The 23,929-nt window shown below is 32.6% G+C and overlaps 1 protein-coding gene across 1 annotated transcript; it reads right to left on the bottom strand.

Moving 5' to 3' along the window:
- Nucleotides 1-3,726: 3,726 nt before the first annotated feature.
- LOC124355436 (facilitated trehalose transporter Tret1-like) lies at nt 3,727-22,000 on the bottom strand. Its single transcript, XM_046806577.1, is given in 4 exon segments — nt 3,727-7,470; nt 7,472-7,508; nt 10,188-10,283; nt 21,512-22,000. Coding segments are annotated over 3 exon segments (1,404 nt in total). The 5' UTR covers nt 10,232-10,283; nt 21,512-22,000; the 3' UTR covers nt 3,727-6,147.
- Nucleotides 22,001-23,929: the final 1,929 nt, after the last annotated feature.

The following is a 23,929-nucleotide window of genomic DNA, read 5'->3' as shown; positions in this document are numbered from 1 at the left end:
TCAAGCACTAGAAACATTTACATTTAATAGTTAGACTACTCACTGACTGATGGACTCGCTCACTCACTGTCATAATTGTACATTGAGAGTGGAAGTTGAAAACTGAGATATGGAATACACACGACCCTCAAGCACTAGAAACATTTACATTAATAGTTAGCTACTCACTGACTGATGGACTCGCTCACTCACTGTCATAATTGTACATTGAGAGAGGAAGTTGAAAATGAGATAAGGAATACACACAACTCTCAAGCACTAGAAACATTTACATTAATAGTTAGCTACTCACTGACTGATGGACTCGCTCACTCACTGTCATAATTGTACATTGAGAGAGGAAGTTAAAACTGAGATATGGAATACACACGACCCTCAAGCACTAGAAACATTTACATTAGTAGTTAGCTACTCACTGACTGATGGACTCGCTCACTCACTGTCATAATTTGTACATTGAGAGAGGAAGTTGAAAACTGAGATATGGAATACACACGACCCTCAAGCACTAGAAACATTTACATTAATAGTTAGCTACTCACTGACTGATGGACTCGCTCACTCACTGTCATTAATTGTACATTGAGAGAGGAAGTTGAAAAACTGAGATATGGAATACACACGACCCTCAAGCACTAGAAAACATTTACATTAATAGTTAGCTACTCACTGACTGATGGACTCCGCTCACTCACTGTCATAATTGTACATTGAGAGAGGAAGTTGAAAACTGAGATATGGAATACACACGACCCTCAAGCACTAGAAAATACATTTACATTAATAGTTAGCTACTCACTGACTGATGGACCTCGCTCACTCACTGTCATAATTGTACATTGAGAGAGGAAGTTGAAAACTGAGATAAGGAATACACACAACTCTCAAGCACTAGAAACATTTACATTAATAGTTAGCTACTCACTGACTGATTGACTCGCTCACTCACTGTCATAATTGTACATTGAGGAGAGGAAGTTGAAAACTGAGATAAGGAATACACACACAACTCTCAAGCACTAGAAACATTTACATTAATAGTTAGCTACTCACTGACTGATGGACTCGCTCACTCACTGTCATAATTGTACATTGAGAGAGGAAGTTGAAAACTGAGATAAGGGAATACACACAAACTCTCAAGCACTAGAAACATTTACATTAATAGTTTAGCTACTCACTGACTGATGGACTCGCTCACTCACTGTCATAATTGTACATTGAGAGAGGATGTTGAAAACTGAGATAAGGAATACACGCAACTCTCAAGCACTAGAATCATTTACATTAATAGTTAGCTACTCACTGACTGATGGACTCGCTCACTCACTGTCATAATTGGACATTGAGTTAGGAAGTTGAATATTGAGATATGGGATATAAGTGACCCTCAGGCACTTGAAACATTTTACATTAATGTGTGTAGCTTAATCACTGACTGATTGACTCGCTCACTCACTGCCATAATTGGGCTTTGAGGTAGGAAGTTGAATATTGAGATATGGCATATAAGAGACCCTCAGGCACTTGAAACATTTTACATTAATGTGGTGTAGCTAATCACTGACTAATACTGATTGACTCGCTCACTCACTGCCATAATTGGGCATTGAGGTAGGGAGTTGAATATTGATATATGGGATATAAGTGACCCTCTCAGGCACTTTGAAACATTTACATTAATGTGTTTAGCTAATCACTGACTGATTGACTCGCTCACTCACTGCCATATAATTGGGCATTGAGTGTAGGAATTTGAATATTGAGATATGGGATATAAGTGACCCTCAGGCACTGGAAACATTCAAAATTATTCTTATTTTGTGTGCTTTGATATCTCATAAGATATATACACAGCGTGCGTACAAAGTTTTGAGTATTGCACAGATGTATTTCTGAATCAATAACTGTAATTATCTGTAATAATTCAGATTAGACTTGGCAACCGAGACAGTATTAGGTCATAGCATGAATGAGTTCTTTCAACTAGTATTAACCAATTAAAACGTTCAATGGTGGACAGTTGCATTTGTGCAAATATTTAAACACAATTTATTTCTCCATATAAAGCACAAAGGTATAAGGTAATTATAAATAAATTATGTTATTTTACTTACTTTTTTTATGTCTATTCATATTCTATATGACAATTAAATGTAACCACTGTGACATGTACAGAACACATTTTGTACTGGCCCAAACTCAATACACTTTGTTTACTCAGATTAATTATTTATGTTTTCACTAATTTTTAATATAAAACAAATCGATTTTTAGGATTGCATACTTGTACTCATCTGCAAGTTATTTATTACTCTAGATTAGCTATTTGAACAATTTTATCGAAAATATGAGCAGAAATAATAAATAACTGAAAAATAAATAACGAAAATTTTAACTTAGGCATTGACTGTTTTTCTTTCTTCAAATAATTTTTGAGAACGCACTAAAGTAACCATACTTAAAATAACTTGGCTGTCATGAGAGATAGCAAGCTCCACCAAACGTCATGAATGACGCTGCGCTTATAGAAACGTTACTGAATTGTAAAGACGTATAGATAATATATATTAGTTTAGGTCTAAATTTCCCTGAATAAAAATGAATTATCTGCTCAGCGTTAGCGGAGTTAATCACTCGAGACTCTGGAAAAACTTCATTTTTGTCTGTCTATCGCACGAACCTATCTATGGACTTTAAAGGTTTGCATTAAGATCCATTTTTATACGACGAATACTGAGCTCGATGATGGTTTACATCACTCCATTGGATTTGGCTGAGCTTTGAACGAATAATTTTTTAAAATGGTCTGGAAATGAGAAAACAGATGAATAAATAAAATTGTAAACAAGCTTTGTGCAATCATACGAGATTTGTAACTAGTGGCACTTTAATTCATATAGTATAAAGAAAATATAAAAATATATAATATAATAGACTGCAGTCAGTTTTAAAGGTTGGTGACAATTATTTGACAACTGCACTCTTACATTGCACAGTACCCTCTCTAGCTCATCGGATCTTTTATTTTAACAACTGCTTTAGAACTGAACGTACTGAACTAAAACGTGAATGTATCATGTGGCAAGATATCTCCAGAAAGATGATAACTGAAAACTTTTGATTTTGTATGAAACTTCATTTCAACATAAAGAATAAGTTCTATGACGGTGCATGATCCACCGTCGAATTTGGCTGAGCGTTGTTGTATCCCATCACTCAGGAGGCTGACACAGTTTTCTTCTTTGTCTGCCGGGACATATAAATTTTCTTTTCTGTATGTCTATCTATCCTGTCAACAGGACATTTTAAAAATGGAATGAGGTATATATTTGAATTTGTACAAGCAGACCTCAGCAAAGCATGTTACGGGAAATGTGGTGTGGCGTAGTTATCGTTTATAACTTAAACCCCAAATTACCGATATTTCGTTTGTTTGTCTTTTAAATGTTACGTAAAAACTAGCTATATATCTTTAGTTGGTCTCAAAAAAGTTTAGACATTTATTAGTCATAGAATAGTATAAAATAATGTTCTTATTACCTTTTATTGACAGTCGTTAAATTAATATTAATGAATTTTCCACATAAAACGAGCTGTAACTTGTTGTATATAACAGCTTATCTATAAATAAACCGAATCTAAAATTAGCATAGCTCCAAATATGGTGTTTTAAACTTCTTAAAAATATATGTACAAGCTTATTGAAGAGGAATGAAACTTAAATGTTACAAAATAATGAAATTATTTATTTGTTGTTGTACAATAGCTACAGGAAAACTACTCTAAAACAGCTATATTGACAATACAAGTTAATAGTAAAAATATACAATATAATATATGAGTACATGAACATATTTAATTACAAAATCACTAATAGGCTGTTTTAAAATATAACTGTTTCTAATTACAGCACGAGACAAAATACATATATAGTACTATAAAATAATACTACAAAAATTTAACAAAAATCTGTTAGTACCTTAATTAAAAAAAATAATATTTAGCTTATTTATTACGAATGAATTAAAATTATTATTAAATATATATAATTCATTGTTTAACAACCTAATACCTTTAAAAATTTAAAAGTTATAAAACTGAACTGTATGAAAATGTAGTGTAAAAAACCAAGGAGGGTGTCATATTACTTCTTGGAACATGCAGAACACCCTTCCAATCAAAACAGAGCTATCAACTAAGTTATGTAAAATTGTATAAATAAACATAATAAAGGATCAGTCTCTTATTGATAATACAGTTTTAAAATAAAAAATATATTTTAAGACAGTTCTTGACAGGTTTCTCTCTCAAGAAACATTAAAGCTTTTACAATATATCAAAAAATATATAACATGAAACAATAAAATATAACAAAATCCAACATCTTATGGCAGCCATATATGATAACATTAAATTAATTGTCAAACCTAAGAGCCGAGTCAAATGTTACGCCTAGATCTTTAATCTGAGCCGCTGTAGTTTTTTGCCATTAATAGAATATGCTGCCACAGTTACTCCGTGTCAATTTAAAAAAATTACATTTCTTTTTACAAAGGAAAAATTATCAAATTATTTCTCCTACATTCTGACATTACACAATTAGAAAAACCTTTTTACATTTTTACTTCAATATTATTTTAACAGATTTCAACTAAATGTTTTATCTGCAAATATTTGAATACATTTTAATGGTGAAATTGTAAAATTCAAAATCAATAAACTTGTCTTGTGATTATCTGCACACATAACTTAAATTCAAATTCACTTACGCCTGCGAACCATACAGTATAATACCATACATCTATCTATGAATTTTCCAATATTCCATTTGTATTATAACGCAACCCTAGGCACATGCAAATAATCCAATGATTATGTACAACTGTGTTTATATATTATAATAGTTTCACGTTGAACTACAGTACTGTTCGGTTCACTGTAGAACTGCCCACATGGATCCATGCTCCGACCATCTGATTTTCAATCAGTAATCCTTGTAAAACACAAAAAAGATTATGCACTTTTACCGTTTAGCTTGCTCTGAAGATGATACCACTGGTTAAAATATTCCGTCTTTTTATAAATCCAATAAAGTAACTTAATCAGTTGTGATGGTAACATATTGACAAATTTCATACGTTTTACTTTTACAATACATCAGGTTGTTTATTTGTTTATTTTGCATTTCCCTCGTTGCCATCTTATAGACTAATAACACCGATGTATAAATTTTGGAATTTTATTTTTGTTCATAATTATTACAAATACATTTATTCATATTATTATTATTGCATACCATTGCGTTTTCATACAATTCTAAAGTACAATTCCATGGTATGTTCAAAATGTCGAGTCTTCGAAGTTGGTTTAAAATCAGTTAAAGTTTGTAACAGACAATCAATTAATTTAGCTTAAAAGGTTGTGTAACGGGATGCAACATTCGATTCAAGTATCATGTACAAAAACTATGTACAATCAAAACCAAATCCATTTTACATTAAAAACAGATGTAAAAATGTTTTTTCTGGTAAACTCAATAAAATGAACGTGCGGATGAATATATTAATTGACTATAAATATTATAAACATTGTAAATACTTTTGTAAGGAAACGCCAGATGCATAAACTTATTTTATAATGAATAGAACTATCACATTCAAAAGTTACCTTTGGAATTGTTATAAAAGTTACTAAATAGTTGGTATATTGTGCTTTTTTAATCTATACTGGGATTTTTGCTATTTGACTAAAATTTACAATAGGCACCATTTTGTTAATATTACAGCAAATCGCACCATTATTTTTTTACTTCTGTATTAATTCCTACTCGTATGTGCGAAGGTTAGTATCTATAACTTCACTAGTTCTAGAGAACTTATTTTCTATAAAAAAAAAACTAAATGGCTGCTAGTAGCTAAATGAAAAATTTCTCCGCTATGTTTATATGACAATTTTCGTTTCAAATGATGTGTACTATCACCCACAGAAATATGTGACATCCTTTTGTGAACACCCTGCATATTAAAAAAATATTAATATTTTTCGCTTCAGTTAGACATTTTAATTGTCTACTTACCAAAAACACATCAACTACTATTAATTCTTTGTTCCAAATTTCTATATAATATAGCCTTTTATTAAAAATTAGTTCTTGGATGAACTATCATTTGAGTGCTGTTTGTTCTTGCTATCGCTCAATATCTCACGAATCTCTTCCAGCGTCTTGTTGTGAGTGTCTGGCATGTAAGTCCATGTGAAAACCACCGCTAAGGAGGAGGCGACACTAAATATAATAAAGTTTATGTACATACCGAAACTGTCTGCAATTATCAAATAAAACTCGTTCATTAAAAACCCGGTAAAGGCGACTACTAGACTTGTCAGAGAGGACGACAATGCTTTCACATTTGCGGAGAAAATCTCCCCCTTGATGCTCGTCCCGTTGGGGCCGAGCCCGATGTTGAAGAAAAAGTAATAGAGAGCGATCGACAAGAACACAATGTCGCTGAAGGCTGCTACGGAAACGGAAGTGTAATTGTTCAGGAAGAACCAGACAGCGACAATGGCCATTGTAAGAGCACAGCCTCCCCCAGATACTGTCAACAAGACTCGCCTACGGTATCTGACCGCAAGAGCGGTAGAGGACAGGGCCGAGAATAGGCTGATGAAACCAATTATGATCACACAAGTGTTGGGGCTGAGCATCTTCAAAGTTTTATCCGGTAGCGTCAGTGATGCGTAAGCTTGCATCACACTGGATCCGGACATTCTTTTTAGAATCGCATAAGTTATTGATATAGTGATTGCCTTTCTATTTCCATCGTCAAAAAATATATCCTTCAGTGTTCCTTTCTGCAATTTTTGCTCTTCTATGGCCTTCTCTATTCTGTTGATCTCACTTTCTATATTTTCTTCGGACTCTCCTTTCCTGAGCCAACTCAGAACTCGGTAAGCATCCTCCCTTCTTTGCTGTCTCAAGTAGTAATGAGGAGATTCGGGCATGGGGAAAAACAGGCAGAAGTAAAAGATGGTGAGGCATTCACAACAAAATGCCAACATATGGTAGCTCACGTAGGGCCCGATAACGTACGAGAAGAGCACGCCTAAATTCATCAGAAGATTGTTGATAGTCATCAACGAGTCGCGTATCTTAGGGGATGCTATTTCCCCCACGTACAAAGGCATTACTGTGGTGGTGACACCGATCCAGAGTCCAGCCGTAAAGCGTGCGATGTACAAGTCGACGGCAGAACTCGCGAAGAAGATCATAAACCACGAGGTGAAGGGGAGGATCGACAGGTAAATGCAGGTTCTCTTGCGTCCGAACCAATCCATGAGGAATCCTGTGGGTAAGGGGCTTACGAAGTGCCCCAAGAGCATCAGAGACACCATCCAAGAAGTCTGAGTGATAGTGAGGACGAGGGGAGCCTCGCCTCTGACCATCTTGAGGAGAGTTGGAGAGGGCCAAGCCGTAGCGGATCCCATGATCGTGTAGCACATTGATCCTGGAATCCAAACTTTTTTAAATCATCATCAAAAATGTGTACTGATATGTAGCTGCTAAATTGTAAATCAAGTTTAACAATTCGTATATTCTTAAATAATTTCCAATAATTAATGCATACTACGGTATCATAATACTTAAAACAGCTAAACATAAGTTTAGGTAACTATCCCTGGCAAACTTGGGAATGAATCAATCCTAACAAAGTGAGTTATAACACAGGGAGAATTATAAATGTCCAAAACTCCTTTTCCATATTTTTCAATATCGATTGTACAACTACTTTTTTATTAGTAAATTCTTAATTTTTATTAAGTTCACATATAGTCGCCATATTGACATTATTTAAGATTTTAAAACAAAACTTTCTGTTGTAATAGCGAATTTCAATGTATATTTTCCTACTAAACATGATTTCACAATTAGTTTTAAATATTTTTATTTGTTCTTAAAACATTGGTACTTTTAGGAATGATAACAGTGTTATGGTCAGCACATTTACGTTACTACTTAAATAAAAATAATTATAACTTAACACCTTACCTGTAGCTAAGAAGGTGTTCATCTCTAACCTACGATCATTATAGTAATTTATTCGGGTCTTTTTCGTTTAAGGGCAGGCATAAAAGACCCTAGCTTGCCTATTCGAAACTCAGATCACGCGATGCTAGCCCGCTGCGCAGCGCTTTGCGCTGCTTGCTCTTTTAGAAAAAAAATTAACTCGAGCTTGCAAAGTCCAAGCCCAGATCAACTCACCACGCTTTATTGAACAAGAAAAACTAAGTATAACTCACTCACAAGAAAATGGAAAAATATAAGCGGCGCGCGTTTATCACTGATAAGATAAGACGAGTTTTATACTAGAAGTAGTACCTGGACTACTGCCCTACGAACTAATAACACAAAAAAACAATTAAATGCACTGTCAGTCAGGTGTAGTATGTTTGTAAGGTGCTGGCCCTTAAACGAAAAAGACCCATTTATTCTGTCCACAAATCACTGCCTTAATCTTGAAAGTATTTAAAAGTGACAATTTTTATAATAGAAGATTTTCTTCAAGTTCAATAACGTTTTATTCAATTCCTTTTTAGACTTTTTTAGTAGTTTTCGTTATGTTAAAATTTTATGATAAACTAAGTTCAGAAACAATTCATCTGACCAAGCTAACAGCTGATAGTACTGTTGTACGAGCGTGTATTGTAAAATACCTTAAGAACAACTTCGAAGTGTAAGGCAGTAATTATTGGTTATTATATATTTCTTTGAATAGGTAAGAGATTAGCAGTTTGAACATTTACTAACCTGTCATTAAATTATATGTATTTTATTAAATTAACGCTTAGCATGAATGTCGTGACGGAAGGTAATTTATTATTCCCAAAGGTACCAATATCTGAAGACCGTATAACAATATTTAAAAAAGAAACCCATTGGCAAATTTTCCCGAGCGTCACTCGTTGCGGCCAGGAGCGGGTCTGAATAATTTTGCCCGAGCAGCACTCGTACTCTTTTTAGACGCTAACGATTACGTATTTGTTTTTGTTTTTCCGCTAGATCGAAGTTTTTTGCCCCGTACATCCTTATAAGGAATTATTCCGCTTCGATTTGTTATGTTTGCACATTGGAACCACAACTAATTATTGTTTACATTTTTCCATAATGATCAATTTTCGTAACTTAAATGTCTTGCTTAAATTCTATTTATCGTGTTCTCAGTGTTTAGTGTTTAACTGTTTATAGTTGTTAATGAGTTTTTAGTTCTTCCGCTACCTCATGAAACTAGACAATTTCAGCACTTCAGAAGTACACAAATACTTGAACAGTGATATTGAGATATAAAAGATACTACTCAAAGCCTGATACAAAAGTGAATTATAAAAACTAAATGAATGGTCACTGTATGTATTGTAAATAGTTTATTTTAATTATCATTTTAATAATAACAATTAATTGAATGTAACAAACAGTTTTATCTAATCTCCAAGACAAATAATTCAGGAGCTTGTCATGAAATCATAAAAAAGTTAAAAAATGTAAGTGAATTTTGATTGTTTTTTATTATGCTTTATAATTAAGTAAGCCATCCAATAAAAACTGGTTTTCCATGTAAAAAATATTGAGCTGTTTTTTTTTTTTTTATTTATTTATTTTTTTTTTTTTTTTTTTGAAACAGATAAACAAATAAGTAATAAAACATTGACAGTTGCCTTTGATATTTTGTAATTTTTACTAAAAGAATTTGTAAATACATACTAAAAGATTCAATACAAACATTATTTGGAGAAAGCAACAAACACTATTACAGAGCAACCAAATATACGAAACTTTTCTGAAAAATCGACTAATTTATCTGTATCCAAACTCATTCTATTAATAGTTTAGTACACGCATGCATTTTTGCCAAAATCAATTCAAACATTCAGTCATAGACAGGTTAGGTTAATTGCTTCCTCAATGGGCTAAGGCATCAAGTATAGTGCAAAATGTATATGTTCGATTGGCATAATACAAATTTTTATGTTTGATTACATCTATCTAACACCAATATGGCAGATTTAATATGCGGCTTAATCCAAATTAAATACTACTCAAATATGGTCTTGAGTAAATATCAGAAGACGAGTAGAAAATTGAGAAAGGTTATTTTCAAAACTCATTCTATATATTAATATAGGGTTACCTGAGATTGCTGCTAGATATTGATTTAGAATCCCTCCTCCCCATCTTGAATCGATGGGTTGTTTCATCACTCGAGGTCAGGTTTGCTGCTTCATATCTGTACAGAAGAACACACATTAGTCTATAAATCAGTCCACTTGCCGAGCTAGAACAAATCAGACATATTCTTGCTCATGCTTTTGTAAACCGAGAATCTTTTCTGATTATAGTTTAATTATCTCCATCATTGGAATGATACTGAAGTACAAGGGATGTACAGAAGTAAATAAATATTAGCCTTCAGAGCTCACAATAATTTATTATAACACCTTGGTTGGCGCTTGGCTGGGACCAATAGCTGACTGACGTAATAATTACACGGCCTTTAAATACAAAGAATAGCCCTAAAGCCCTGAACACTTTCTTTATATCCACGCAAATTTTCTCAAATACATTTTCTAAACAAATACTTCCTTTTCCCTTGACCGCAGACTTGTAATCATGCAAGCTGGTAATCTCGAAATGTTGACTAGAAAGTGTTTCTTTTCGAAATGCTGTCCACGAAATCCTTGACCATTAACGGTGATCTCAAATCCCCCTATTAACAACCAAAACAAATTAGCTTTAAACCGATTTTAATTAATAAAAACTGCTTCAACGGGAGGGTGAACACTTACAACTCCATTACTGGCTTTTGTCATTACAAGGTAAGAATTCAATTCATTTATTTTTATTATTTACTATATTATTCATAGATATTAATAATAGCAGTTACCCACCGCATTGCAAGCAATTTCATAGGTTTTACACCTGTATGAGCAGTTCTGGTTCAATGTTGAATTTACCACGATCATGAAAATATGTCACAAAGTTTATATTTAAGGTAATTTTAATTTACATAGGTCTTATGATTTTTTTTCCAAAGCTGATTTTGCCTTCCGATCATGAAAATATATATACATACACAGCTCTGGAAAACCTACTTTGGTCAAAAAACAACTTACATAGGTTTCTTAACAGTCTTTAAATGTACAGTAAAAGTGAGACTAAAAGTTCTCATACATATGTACCGCTAGCAGTTACCCGCTGCTTTGCACGCAATTTAGTACGCATTGTACGTGTATGACCACTGCTGGTTCGAGTGAGTTATATTTCCGACGCCAATGTTGAATTTGCCTTGTTGGCACGATCAAGAAAATATGTCAAATAGTTTATAATTAAGGCCAATGTAATTTACTTCTTTCTTAGTATGTTTTATTCCATAGTTCATTTTGTTTTGTTTCCCGATCAAGAAAATATATATATATATATATATATATATATATATATATATATATATATATATATATATATATATATATATATCACAGATCAGGGAAGTCTACTTCTGTCAAAAGTGAATTGAGATAAGTTTTGCATCAGTCTTTAAATTTATAGTAAAAGTTTCTTAAAGTTTTAGAACATTTAGAGCTGGATTTGGTACATTAGTCGTAAAGAACAGTCCAGCTAAATTTGACCTAGCGCAGTTTTTATGAACTGCTTCAAAGGGAATATTCAGATCCAAATTCTGACCTTATGTTTTAGGACATTTTCTAAGGTAGATTAGTACGTACCTAATCGCTAGATTCTGAAATAACTTTAAAACTTATGGTTACTCTTTAGACAGTTTACTCACTATAAATGTAAACAAATTTAAAACAATAAACAATGTTTACACAGAACGGTTCATTATATTTGACAGACTCATTCAATTCATATTACTCAACTTTAGAGACCAAGATGCGATTTTTCACTACTTTAAAGCCAGTGGGACGTAGTCCGGAGGGATTCTCGAAATAAGAGGAGGCCTATACTCGTTTTCATCCCAGAAACCGTAAAAATGTCCATGTAAAATTTCAGTACAATCGGTTGATTACTTTACGTGTGAAAACAAAACAAACGAACAAAGGCAATTTAGCATTTATAATATTATTAGGATTTAGAAGAAGTCCTCGGCTTAGTAACCATTATGTAACGCAAAATTAATAATTACGCACACGGCTCACGGAAAATTGGTTTCGTTGCTGAGACAGGCCAATTCGTCTCGCGTATATCACTTATACCGAGTCACTTGTAACTCAGCCACGCAAATAAAAATGGAGTGCTTTGCGTGATGACTGTTTTATTTTACTTGATGACTATACGCTCTACCATAATTCGTATAAATGTCAGTTAAGTATAAATTATAAGCATATTTTCATATTAAGCTTACACGGGCGTTGTTATATTTTAAACAATTATTATTATAAAATTAAGTTCTATATTGTAATATATGTATATATTTTTTTATGATAAAAGTAATAAGTTTATGTTAATTTTACCATTATTATTTTTAGTTTGGCATATTCTTTTACATAGATATCAAATCTCTTTTTAAAAGGCGTTGTTCTTTCAATTTAATATAAGAATTTTATTTAATTGTCGTTTTACCGAGGGGGTAACCTTAGCATAGAGTTCCCTTATAATTGGGCTTCATGCCTGTAAGGGCTATTTTGCGGGAATTTACAAATTTATAATACATATTTTAGTAGTAATTATTGTGAGTTGTAAGTAATTATTGTATATTTATGAACTGTTTCAATCATGTATTATTTGTTTCATTTCATTTGAAGGAAAATTTGTTTTTATATTTCTGCAATAAGAGAGTTTTCTATTCTATTACTACATCCAAGTTTTTTACCAAAGAACACTACAGTCTTGAGAGCGATTTAAGTTTTTACTTAAGTGCCGATTATTTGCTTCGAAAACTCTACCCCAAGAATGGGAGCTCAATCTCTTGCACTTATAGAACCTAGAACTTACTTTACTGCATATTGTTAGAACTAGTTGACCCAAGATACCCTCGAGAGCTTCTTGTGAGAGATACTTTAGATGTTTTATAACTACAACTTTATGTTACTATAATGCAATAGACGAGAGCAGCTGATATTGTAATTTATTTAATTCACATATATAACTATATCATCCTTTACAGTCGTAATGACTAGTGGTATGTTAAAAGACAAACTACACAATTAATTATGACAGCCAGGTCCATATTTTTTATTAGTTTCAATGCAACATTAATATTTTTGATTAGTACATAAATTGTAGTTTTATAAATAAAATGAGTTGTTTTAAAATTTTGAAGAAAGGTGTTTAAGACATTTCATTGATTTTGCAAAAAATCCAGTATACAAACAAGGAAATGTGTAAATTACATTGTGCAACAAAGACTAAGAAAAAATAGGGTTGGTTTTGTTGATAAACATAAAATTATTGAACTTTTTAAGGTTTCCATAACAATTCCTGCCTTTCCCAGTTTTTCCACGTATTACATATCGTTAGACACTCTGACCGATCATTGTCAAAGTATTACTGGAATGATTACGTTTCTGGTGGTTTTCAAATATTTCAGTAAACCGCATTTAAAATGTATAAAAATAAAATATACCGTACTTCATTAATACTTTTTATAGCATAATCATATACCTGTAAGTACGTTATAGCAACGAGTAACGATAACAAAGGTTAGGTTTCATACGGATTTAACCCCCTTCTTTACTACAGTGAGGCGTACGCTACTGACTGTATTTCCTTTCGGCAAATTTCTGAGATGCTCGGTAGTTCCGATACTGCCATTTCTGGCCTGTGGTACATCGCAGTCGAAACCTAAAAAAAGTACAGTAATAAAACGTGAAAGTGTCATTCGCGTGTTGTATTTGAAAGAAATCATTCCCACAGTTTGACTTTTGTAATAATATTTTATGTATCATGTGTTGCCAAAATTATACTACAGTATTTTATATATATATATATATATATATTTAAGCTATAGTTTTTACGTGTATCTTTGTGTCCATTTACTGGTTGTATAGGGCAGATTAATTTGAATAACAGATGTTAAAAAAAGTGAAAGACCTACTAGCCTAGCCTGTCCTAAGCTGTACGCACCAGCTAAGCTGTGTGTGAGTCACCTGGCTCGGCGTGGGACCCGCTCGGCAATTTTCGGTGGCGTTCGGTAAGTTCCGAACCCCTACACAACAACTAAGCATTACCCTCCCTACACCAGAGCTCCCTGTGGATTTTTGAAATATCGTACTGTGATTTCTGGCCTGGGGTACAGCGCACCCTTAGGTTCGCTAGTTATGCGGTGCTTATCTACTTGTCCACTTCACGCGCTGACATAAAATATTGTAATGAAAAATAAATGTTTCTAATATTTAATGGGGAGTGAATCAGATCTGAGCAATTCGCCTGAGAAAGAGATGAGGTTGCGGATCCCGAAAAGTAGTGTTACTGATATTGTTTATCACAGGACGATGGTAAATGTCCGGGAAAATGTTTCCTTCACATTTTCTGTGTTTGTATCAGAATCATCTGTATTAAATCACTTCACACAATGAAGGCAAAACCCCCACATTACTATTTTATATTACCCGATATCCCAGGAAGTTTTATTACAACGTCAACCTGAAATAAGAGCCAGTGGTACTTCTGTTTACCTTTTGACCCTCTTAGCAATGAATACTACATTGATACGTAAACATGTTTACTGCCGATTCAAAATTATTATAGCGCTAAATCATAATGCATCCACTAATATTAAAACGGATTAAGTATTCCGCCACTCTGGCCAAAAATATTTCAAGTGTTACAGAAATTGTTGGAGCTATTCATTAAAATATGATGGAATGTTACAGAGAAATGTGTTTATTTTATTATTACTCATAATAACTGTTTCACGCAACGATTCCAGAACCACAAAACATTTATCAGCTCGAGTATGTGATTATTTTATCGCTGTAACAATTAACATATAATTGATCGAATCATAAATGCTTCTCGTAAATTCATAAATACGAGCCAGTGCCAATTTTGTTTAAATGTTTAATCTCTTAACAGTAAACATTGAAATAATGTGTAGTGTAAGCATTTATATTACGAATTCAAAATTATAATTGAACTTCATTGTATATAATCATGAATGTTCCCGCTAAGATTAGTATGAATTCCACACTCTTGCCTAAAATAGTTCGTTTTTCAGTCTCCGATTTCAGGACACCATGCTATTTAAAATCAAAATTTAAAATATTCTGTAGTATATTAAAGGATTTTAATATCTTCTAATGATCAAAGGTTATTTTCATATTGTTATTTTGTATTTAAAAACCTAAAAACTAGACAGTAGCTCTTAGATCCACAGAGTAACAGGAACATGTAAATTAATTTATAATTATAGACAAATAGAACTAATAAACTCATGCTACTTCTATGTTTTGATTACTTTTTCGTCTTTGTTTGTAATATCCTCATTAACACTCTGTTTTGTTTTCCTAGAATTACATTTAACAGTATGTCCCGATATTCTCAAGCAGAAACAATACACATACTACTGCTATATTTCTCTGTATTTGTAATATCCTCATTAGTACTCTGATTTGTTCCCCAGAAGAAGATGTAACAGTAAGTTCCGGTATTCTCAAGCAGAAACAATACACATACTACTACTATATTTCTCTGTATTTGTAATATCCTCATTAGTACTCTGATTTGTTCCCCAGAAGAAGATGTAACAGTAAGTTCCGGTATTCTCAAGCAGAAACAATACACATACTACTGCTATATTTCTCTGTATTTGTAATATCCTCATTAGTACTCTGATTTGTTCCCCAGAAGAAGATGTAGATGTAACAGTAAGTTCCGGTATTCTCAAGCAGAAACAATACACATACTACTGCTATATTTCTCTGTATTTGTAATATCCTCATTAGTACTCTGATTTTTTCCTCAGAAGAAGATGTAACAGTAAGTTCCGGTATTCTCAAGCAGAAACAATACACATACTACTGCTATATTTCTCTGTATTTGTAATATCCTCATTAGTACTCTGATTTGTTCCTCAGAAGAAGATGTAACAGTAAGTTCCGGTATTCTCAAGCAGAAACAATACACATACTACTGCTATATTTCTCTGTATTTGTAATATCCTCATTAGTACTCTGATTTGTTCCTCAGAAGTAGATGTAACAGTAAGTTCCGGTATTCTCAAGCAGAAACAATACACATACTACTGCTATATTTCTCTGTATTTGTAATATCCTCATTAGTACTCTGATTTGTTTCCTCAGAAGTAGATGTAACAGTAAGTTCCGGTATTCTCAAGCAGAAACAATACATACTACTGCTATATTTCTCTGTATTTGTAATATCCTCATTAGTACTCTGATTTGTTCCTCAGAAGAAGATGTAACAGTAAGTTCCGGTATTCTCAAGCAGAAACAATACACATACTACTGCTATATTTCTCTGTATTTGTAATATCCTCATTAGTACTCTGATTTGTTCCCCAGAAGTAGATGTAACAGTAAGTTCCGGTATTCTCAAGCAGAAACAATACACATACTACTGCTATATTTCTCTGTATTTGTAATATCCTCATTAGTACTCTGATTTGTTCCCCAGAAGAAGATGTAACAGTAAGTTCCGGTATTCTCAAGCAGAAACAATACATACTACTGCTATATTTCTCTGTATTTGTAATATCTTCATTAGTACTCTGGTTTGTTCCCCAGAAGAAGATGTAACAGTAAGTTCCGGTATTCTCAAGCAGAAACAATACATACTACTGCTATATTTCTCTGTATTTGTAATATCCTCATTAGTACTCTGATTTGTTCCCCAGAAGAAGATGTAACAGTAAGTTCCGGTATTCTCAAGCAGAAACAATACATACTACTGCTATATTTCTCTGTATTTGTAATATCCTCATTAGTACTCTGATTTGTTCCCCAGAAGAAGATGTAACAGTAAGTTCCGGTATTCTCAAGCAGAAACAATACATACTACTGCTATATTTCTCTGTATTTGTAATATCCTCATTAGTACTCTGATTTGTTCCCCAGAAGAAGATGTAACAGTAAGTTCCGGTATTCTCAAGCAGAAACAATACATACTACTGCTATATTTCTCTGTATTTGTAATATCCTCATTAGTACTCTGATTTGTTCCCCAGAAGAAGATGTAACAGTAAGTTCCGGTATTCTCAAGCAGAAACAATACATACTACTGCTATATTTCTCTGTATTTGTAATATCCTCATTAGTACTCTGATTTGTTCCCCAGAAGAAGATGTAACAGTAAGTTCCGGTATTCTCAAGCAGAAACAATACATACTACTGCTATATTTCTCTGTATTTGTAATATCCTCATTAGTACTCTGGTTTGTTCCCCAGAAGAAGATGTAACAGTAAGTTCCGGTATTCTCAAGCAGAAACAATACATACTACTGCTATATTTCTCTGTATTTGTAATATCCTCATTAGTACTCTGGTTTGTTCCCCAGAAGAAGATGTAACAGTAAGTTCCGGTATTCTCAAGCAGAAACAATACCATACTACTGCTATATTTCTCTGTATTTGTAATATCCTCATTAGTACTCTGGTTTGTTCCCCAGAAGAAGATGTAACAGTAAGTTCCGGTATTCTCAAGCAGAAACAATACATACTACTGCTATATTTCTCTGTATTTGTAATATCCTCATTAGTACTCTGGTTTGTTCCCCAGAAGAAGATGTAACAGTAAGTTCCGGTATTCTCAAGCAGAAACAATACTACTACTGCTATATTTCTCTGTATTTGTAATATCCTCATTAGTACTCTGGTTTGTTCCCCAGAAGAAGATGTAACAGTAAGTTCCGGTATTCTCAAGCAGAAACAATACACATACTACTGCTATATTTCTCTGTATTTGTAATATCCTCATTAGTACTCTGGTTTGTTCCCCAGAAGAAGATGTAACAGTAAGTTCCGGTATTCTCAAGCAGAAACAATACACATACTACTGCTATATTTCTCTGTATTTGTAATATCCTCATTAGTACTCTGATTTGTTCCCCAGAAGAAGATGTAACAGTAAGTTCCGGTATTCTCAAGCAGAAACAATACACATACTACTGCTATATTTCTCTCTGTATTTGTAATATCCTCATTAGTACTCTGATTTGTTCCCCAGAAGAAGATGTAACAGTAAGTTCCGGTATTCTCAAGCAGAAACAATACACATACTACTGCCATATATCTCTCTGTTTTTAATATCCTCATTAGTACTCTGATTTGTTCCCCAGAAGAAGATGTAACAGTAAGTTCCGGTAGTCTCAAGCAGAAACAATACACATACTACTGCTATATTCTCTCTGTTTTTAATATCCTCATTAGTACTCTGGTTTGTTCCCCAGAAGAAGATGTAACAGTAAGTTTCCGGTATTCTCAAGCAGAAACAATACATACTACTGCTATATTTCTCTGTATTTGTAATATCCTCATTAGTACTCTGGTTTGTTCCCCAGAAGAAGATGTAACAGTAAGTTCCGGTATTCTCAAGCAGAAACAATACACATACTACTGCTATATTTCTCTGTATTTGTAATATCCTCATTAGTACTCTGGTTTGTTCCCCAGAAGAAGATGTAACAGTAAGTTCCGGTATTCTCAAGCAGAAACAATACATACTACTGCTATATTTCTCTGTATTTGTAATATCCTCATTAGTACTCTGGTTTGTTCCCCAGAAGAAGATGTAACAGTAAGTTCCGGTATTCTCAAGCAAAAACAATACACATACTACTGCTATGTTTCTCTGTGTTTGTAATAATCTCATTGTAACCTTTATTTTCTTCCTAGAAGTACATTTAACAGTAAGGTCGAGTATTCTCAAGCAGAAACAAGGTTCTGACGAACTCTTAAGAACTTCACTTAAGACCGGTGAAGTAAAAAGTTACAATACAGTTCAAACATTGATAGCAAAGTTTCTACTAATTCTTTAACACTCTTTCTATCCTTTGAGTTACTTTGTTAAATAAAATACAAACTATGTAAACAACGTATTTCTTTTCATATATTGTTGTTAAAATCTCTTTCAATGTATGTAAAATTAACACTAACATTTTTCAAAACCAATATATATATATTATTAAATTGTATAAATGGCAATTGCCTTATTTTATACTTTATAATTTGGTCTTCCGATCCTATGTTAGTTTGCTTATTTAAACGCATATGTGACAGATACGGCCAAATACAAAATAATTGAATCGGAAAAAGTAAGCGCTCTGTGGTGTAATGGTAGCACATTCACCCGGCAAGTGAGAGATCCGGGTTCGACTCCCGGCGGAGCAAGTACTTTTTGCGATTCAATGTTTATTGAAATTAAATAAGTCAATTGCCATTTATACAATTTAATGTAAATAAAAGTCGTTTGACAGGTATTTGGTCTTCCGATCCTATGTTAGTTTGCTTATTTAAACGCATATGTGACAGATACGGCCAAATACAAAATAATTGAATCGGAAAAAGTAAGCGCTCTGTGGTGTAATGGTAGCACATTCACCCGGCAAGTAAGAGATCCGGGTTCGACTCCCGGCGGAGCAAGTACTTTTTGCGATTCAATGTTTATTGAAATTATATATATTATTATATATATTATTAACTTATTTTGTAAATACATATTTACTGTCTATATTATATTAAATAGATTTTATCATAGTTATAAATGTATTTTTCTTAAGCTGGCCATTTACTTCATTTAATTTTGATTGCACGACAGATTAACTGAGGTCCCAGTGGAAGAAGTAGATAGGTTTTGCAGCAAATGAATTATGAATATGATTTTTTTTAATACAGGATTCCAACTACATTTTTAGAAAATATTTTTTAGGCCCATGAATACTGGAGTTGTATTTTTTAAGTTTAAACGGCCGCCATATTGGAACATAATAGCGTACCAACCTGAACAACTAACTTAGCTAAGTATACTTCATAAGATAACGTTTTCTATCAAGTTTGGATTTCTTTCAGTATCGCCAGTTTGGTAATCGTAAGATTCTTATGGGGTTTACAAATATTCCAAATGTCTAAAATAGATCAAACATGTTTTTATTTCTTTTAGGAAATGTTGTATCCAACACATTTCCAAATGTGTATCCAAAAATTTTTACTTCACATAACGTAGCTATGGTGAGAAGGGTTTGTTTAATGTGGGTGATGGGATTAGCTCCAGTTCACACCCCTCTTAGTGAATCATCTCGATCCTTACGCTATCACAGACTTAACTCAAGGAATCTGAAGTCATATTTGTCTGAAGAGATAAAAAAGCCGACGACGAAGAAGTCTCTGACAGCGTCAGATTCCAGACGCTTAGTGCAGACGCTTAGTGAAAAAGGTGAACAGGAGCTAAACTCTAAATTCACTTTTTTATTTTTCTATAGCTCCTTTAATAAATCAGTTGTGAAATTTAAAACATTTTGAACAGCTATTTTGCTATTCAAAAATCTTATCCAAGATGCCAAGATGAACAAATAAAACTTGGGGTATTTTGGACTCTGGAGCTCATGTTCGGTAAAGCTATGTATAAATGTTTAGGTAACTGCTGCCATGAGAACAATTGTCAGCAATAAGCTAATTTTGTTTAAAAAAACTACCTAAAAATGTTAGTTATATTGAAGAGAAACATAATGATGATGGCTTTTGTCAGTGCTGTATGAATTACTGTTTCTATCTTATAACAAGTAATTCCTTTGTACTAGAATATATTATTTTTAGAGAAATATTTCCAATCTTCATATTTTCTACTCAGTACTTATGGCTACATCAAATCAGATGGCAGTAAGTAGGTAATTATAATTTTACGTATTCTGTATATATAAGAGCTCTGCCCAAATTTAAATGAAGATTTATCAAATTGAAGATAGGTGTAACTGTTTTTTCTCTAGTATTTTTTTTAATATTTTGGTACTAAAATGTAATATTGATGCTACAAAAATGTTAATTTTAAAGTCTGTTCAAATTTAAATGTATTAGCTTAAGAATTCACTGCAAACATGTTATAAAATTGTAGGTACATAAATTGTTATTTTTTACTATTTTTAAGAAATATCTTTTAGGGATGATATAAAAGTGACGTTTTATATATGCTTATCTTTTACCTTGAATATATGCATGTTAATTAGAAAATTTATCATTCAACAAAATTTAAGTGTGTATATTGCCTTGGCCAATTTAGACAAGATAAAGTATTTCCTCATCTATTTTAGATAGATTAAATCGGTTTTGTCCTAGATAATTTTTATTGCAGTTACGTACTATGATAGCTTAAGTTTTCATACAAAATTATTTCAAGCGCTATAACAATTCTATAATTTCTGGAAATAAAATTTTATTTTTGCTCATATTTTCTACAGGTAAGCAACAACTTGTGTTATGTATTCTAACTGTGTTCAGATAAATTTTAGGGTTAGTATGTTTTCGTTTTATTACTCAACACATAACTTACCTACAGCGTTCAGTCCAATGACAGGAAAGTGCATTCACCTGCACATCATTATCATAATGGCATCTTCTGTCAACAAGTTAACGCTAATTATACTCCACCATAATTATTGTCTTACACACTTCTGTTGACTTATTTATGCGCTGCTATTTTAACCACCTAAAACAAGAGCGAAACGTCGACTGTATACTGAACTCTGTTATCAAAGACTATGATGTTTGTTCGTTTGTTCTCGTGTAGGGGTTTCCACCGTTATCGCCTCCTCAACCGAGGCTCGCTATGCAACCAGAATATTTAACGCTTATCAAAGCTATGGTTGATGGTTTACTAGCTCACATGAAAGCCGTCATACTGTTGACCGGCCGGCTAAACCCATTATTAATTGAGGATCAGGTAGCGGAACAATTCCATATGTTTAAAGCCTGTATTGCAGAAAACCTGCAATACAGTTGCAGAAAACCTTCTCTTTCACAACTTATATTAAATAAAAGTAAATAAATCAGTAATAAAAACAGTATTGTTCATAAAGAATCTTGGAGCATTGGAAAAATTTAATTTAATATCACTAATAAATGAATTTACATTTTGCAATATTAATTTTATTCTTGCGAGGCCTTTCAGAATCAATGATCCTGTCATCAGTCAACTGCAAAAATTAATAAATACTTACTTTTTTCTAAATACTAGATATTACAACAATATACGGTAAAGGATTTGGAAATGTGGTTAGCCAATATAAAATATTTAAACATAATTACATTATAATTTTCTTATAAACTAAGATGAGAGTAGAATTGAATTTTGAATATGTCCGCCTATCATTATCGATAAGTTTTACTTGAATTTTGTTAATGTAAAATTTTTCCCAAGCGTTTAAGTGTATTGTGTTAGTAACTTTTTTCAGTAATAGTTGTATTACAAATGTTGTGTCCAGATTCAATACAGTGATTCGCAATAGCAATTTTTCAGTTCCATATTTTATATGTGCAAAGTATTCTTTGAATCGTGTCTTGATGTTTCTTTTTGTTTGGCTAATGTACAATTTCTCACGACGCTGCATTTAATTTAATCAATTCCTGATTTGTTTTCGAATGAGTTTTTTCCTTGTGATTTCCTAATGTTTGTGATAATTTATTGTCTGCTTTAAACGTGATAGATTTGTAACAGTTTTCTTAATTGATTTGAAATATTTCTGTATGCTTGTTCAAATGAATTCTTGTTTGTTATCTTAAAGGGTTAGTAATGTTGTTCGAGATTTTCTTGTTTTTTATTTCATTGATTTGTGTCAATAAGTTGTGTGGCGTAACCGTTAACAATAGCATCTTTTATGTAGTTTAATAAGTAGTTGTCGATAGAGAATGGTGTGTTTAAAAGTCTGTAAATCATCAAATTAAAACTAGCTCTGTTTTGTTGAGGTGGGTGGCTAGTTTTGTTCGCAAAAAATATATTTATATGCGTCAGTTTTTCTGTAAATGTCAAATTTTGATTGGTTTCTAATTACTAAAAACATCTAAAAATATTTAAAAGTATTGTACATGTTAATTATAGTTTCCAAAGCCAATGATCCAAATTTGCCTGCTGGTATTGATTACGTCTACTACGTCGATTATTAAAACACCCATTTTATATCAACACCAATCGCTAGAAAGTATGAAGGCAAACAGAACTTTTCTTGAGATAACCAATAATCCTTTTAATAACTTTTTGATAGAGTTCTCGTATAATTTATTTTTTATATTACCTTGGAATGTTTCAAAAATCACGAGTCTAGCTGTGAATATTATGGAAGTAAATTTTAATATAACCTTGTTTATTTCACTCTCTCTATAAACACGACTTGCAAACACGTGTGTTTGTAAACATGATAGCTACCGCTATTTCTGCTTGGTGCAAAGGAAACTTGGTTCGGTTCCCAAGTATTTTTGCAAGTTTCAAGATAGCGGAAGTTCGTATTCGGGAAACATTTCTGCCTCGACTTTATTACTTACGCATTTCTGTTTTATCTAAAGGTTTCAATTCGGTAGGCATTCATAATTACGAAAGGAAATGGTTACAATAAACTATTACAACGGGTGTCACAGAGCCTGTTTTAGTATTTGAATGGTTTTAGAATACTTAATCTTTCAAAACAATTTGTTACCCGGGTATATCTTTTGCTTTATTTTACAGTTTACAACAGCGAATTTTGAGAAATATATAAGATAAAACCACTTATATGAGTTTACAAAGCTTTCATAACTGCAAACAAACCTGGCATCGCTATTTCATATGTCCCGAGAAACATTCCATATATTAGAATGTTTCACTATAACAGACATATTCATTAATATCTAAAACCGTTCAGTCACAAACAATAGATTGTCTATAACAGTAAACGTGTGCTATGGTGATTGATTTTAATCATTCCATTTTATCAAGGTT

The sequence above is a fragment of the Homalodisca vitripennis genome, chromosome 2, assembly GCF_021130785.1.
Source record: "Homalodisca vitripennis isolate AUS2020 chromosome 2, UT_GWSS_2.1, whole genome shotgun sequence".
Classification (NCBI taxonomy): Eukaryota; Metazoa; Arthropoda; class Insecta; order Hemiptera; family Cicadellidae; genus Homalodisca; species Homalodisca vitripennis.
Note: the sequence above shows the minus strand (reverse complement) of the source record. Positions and strands in the feature narration are given on the sequence as shown.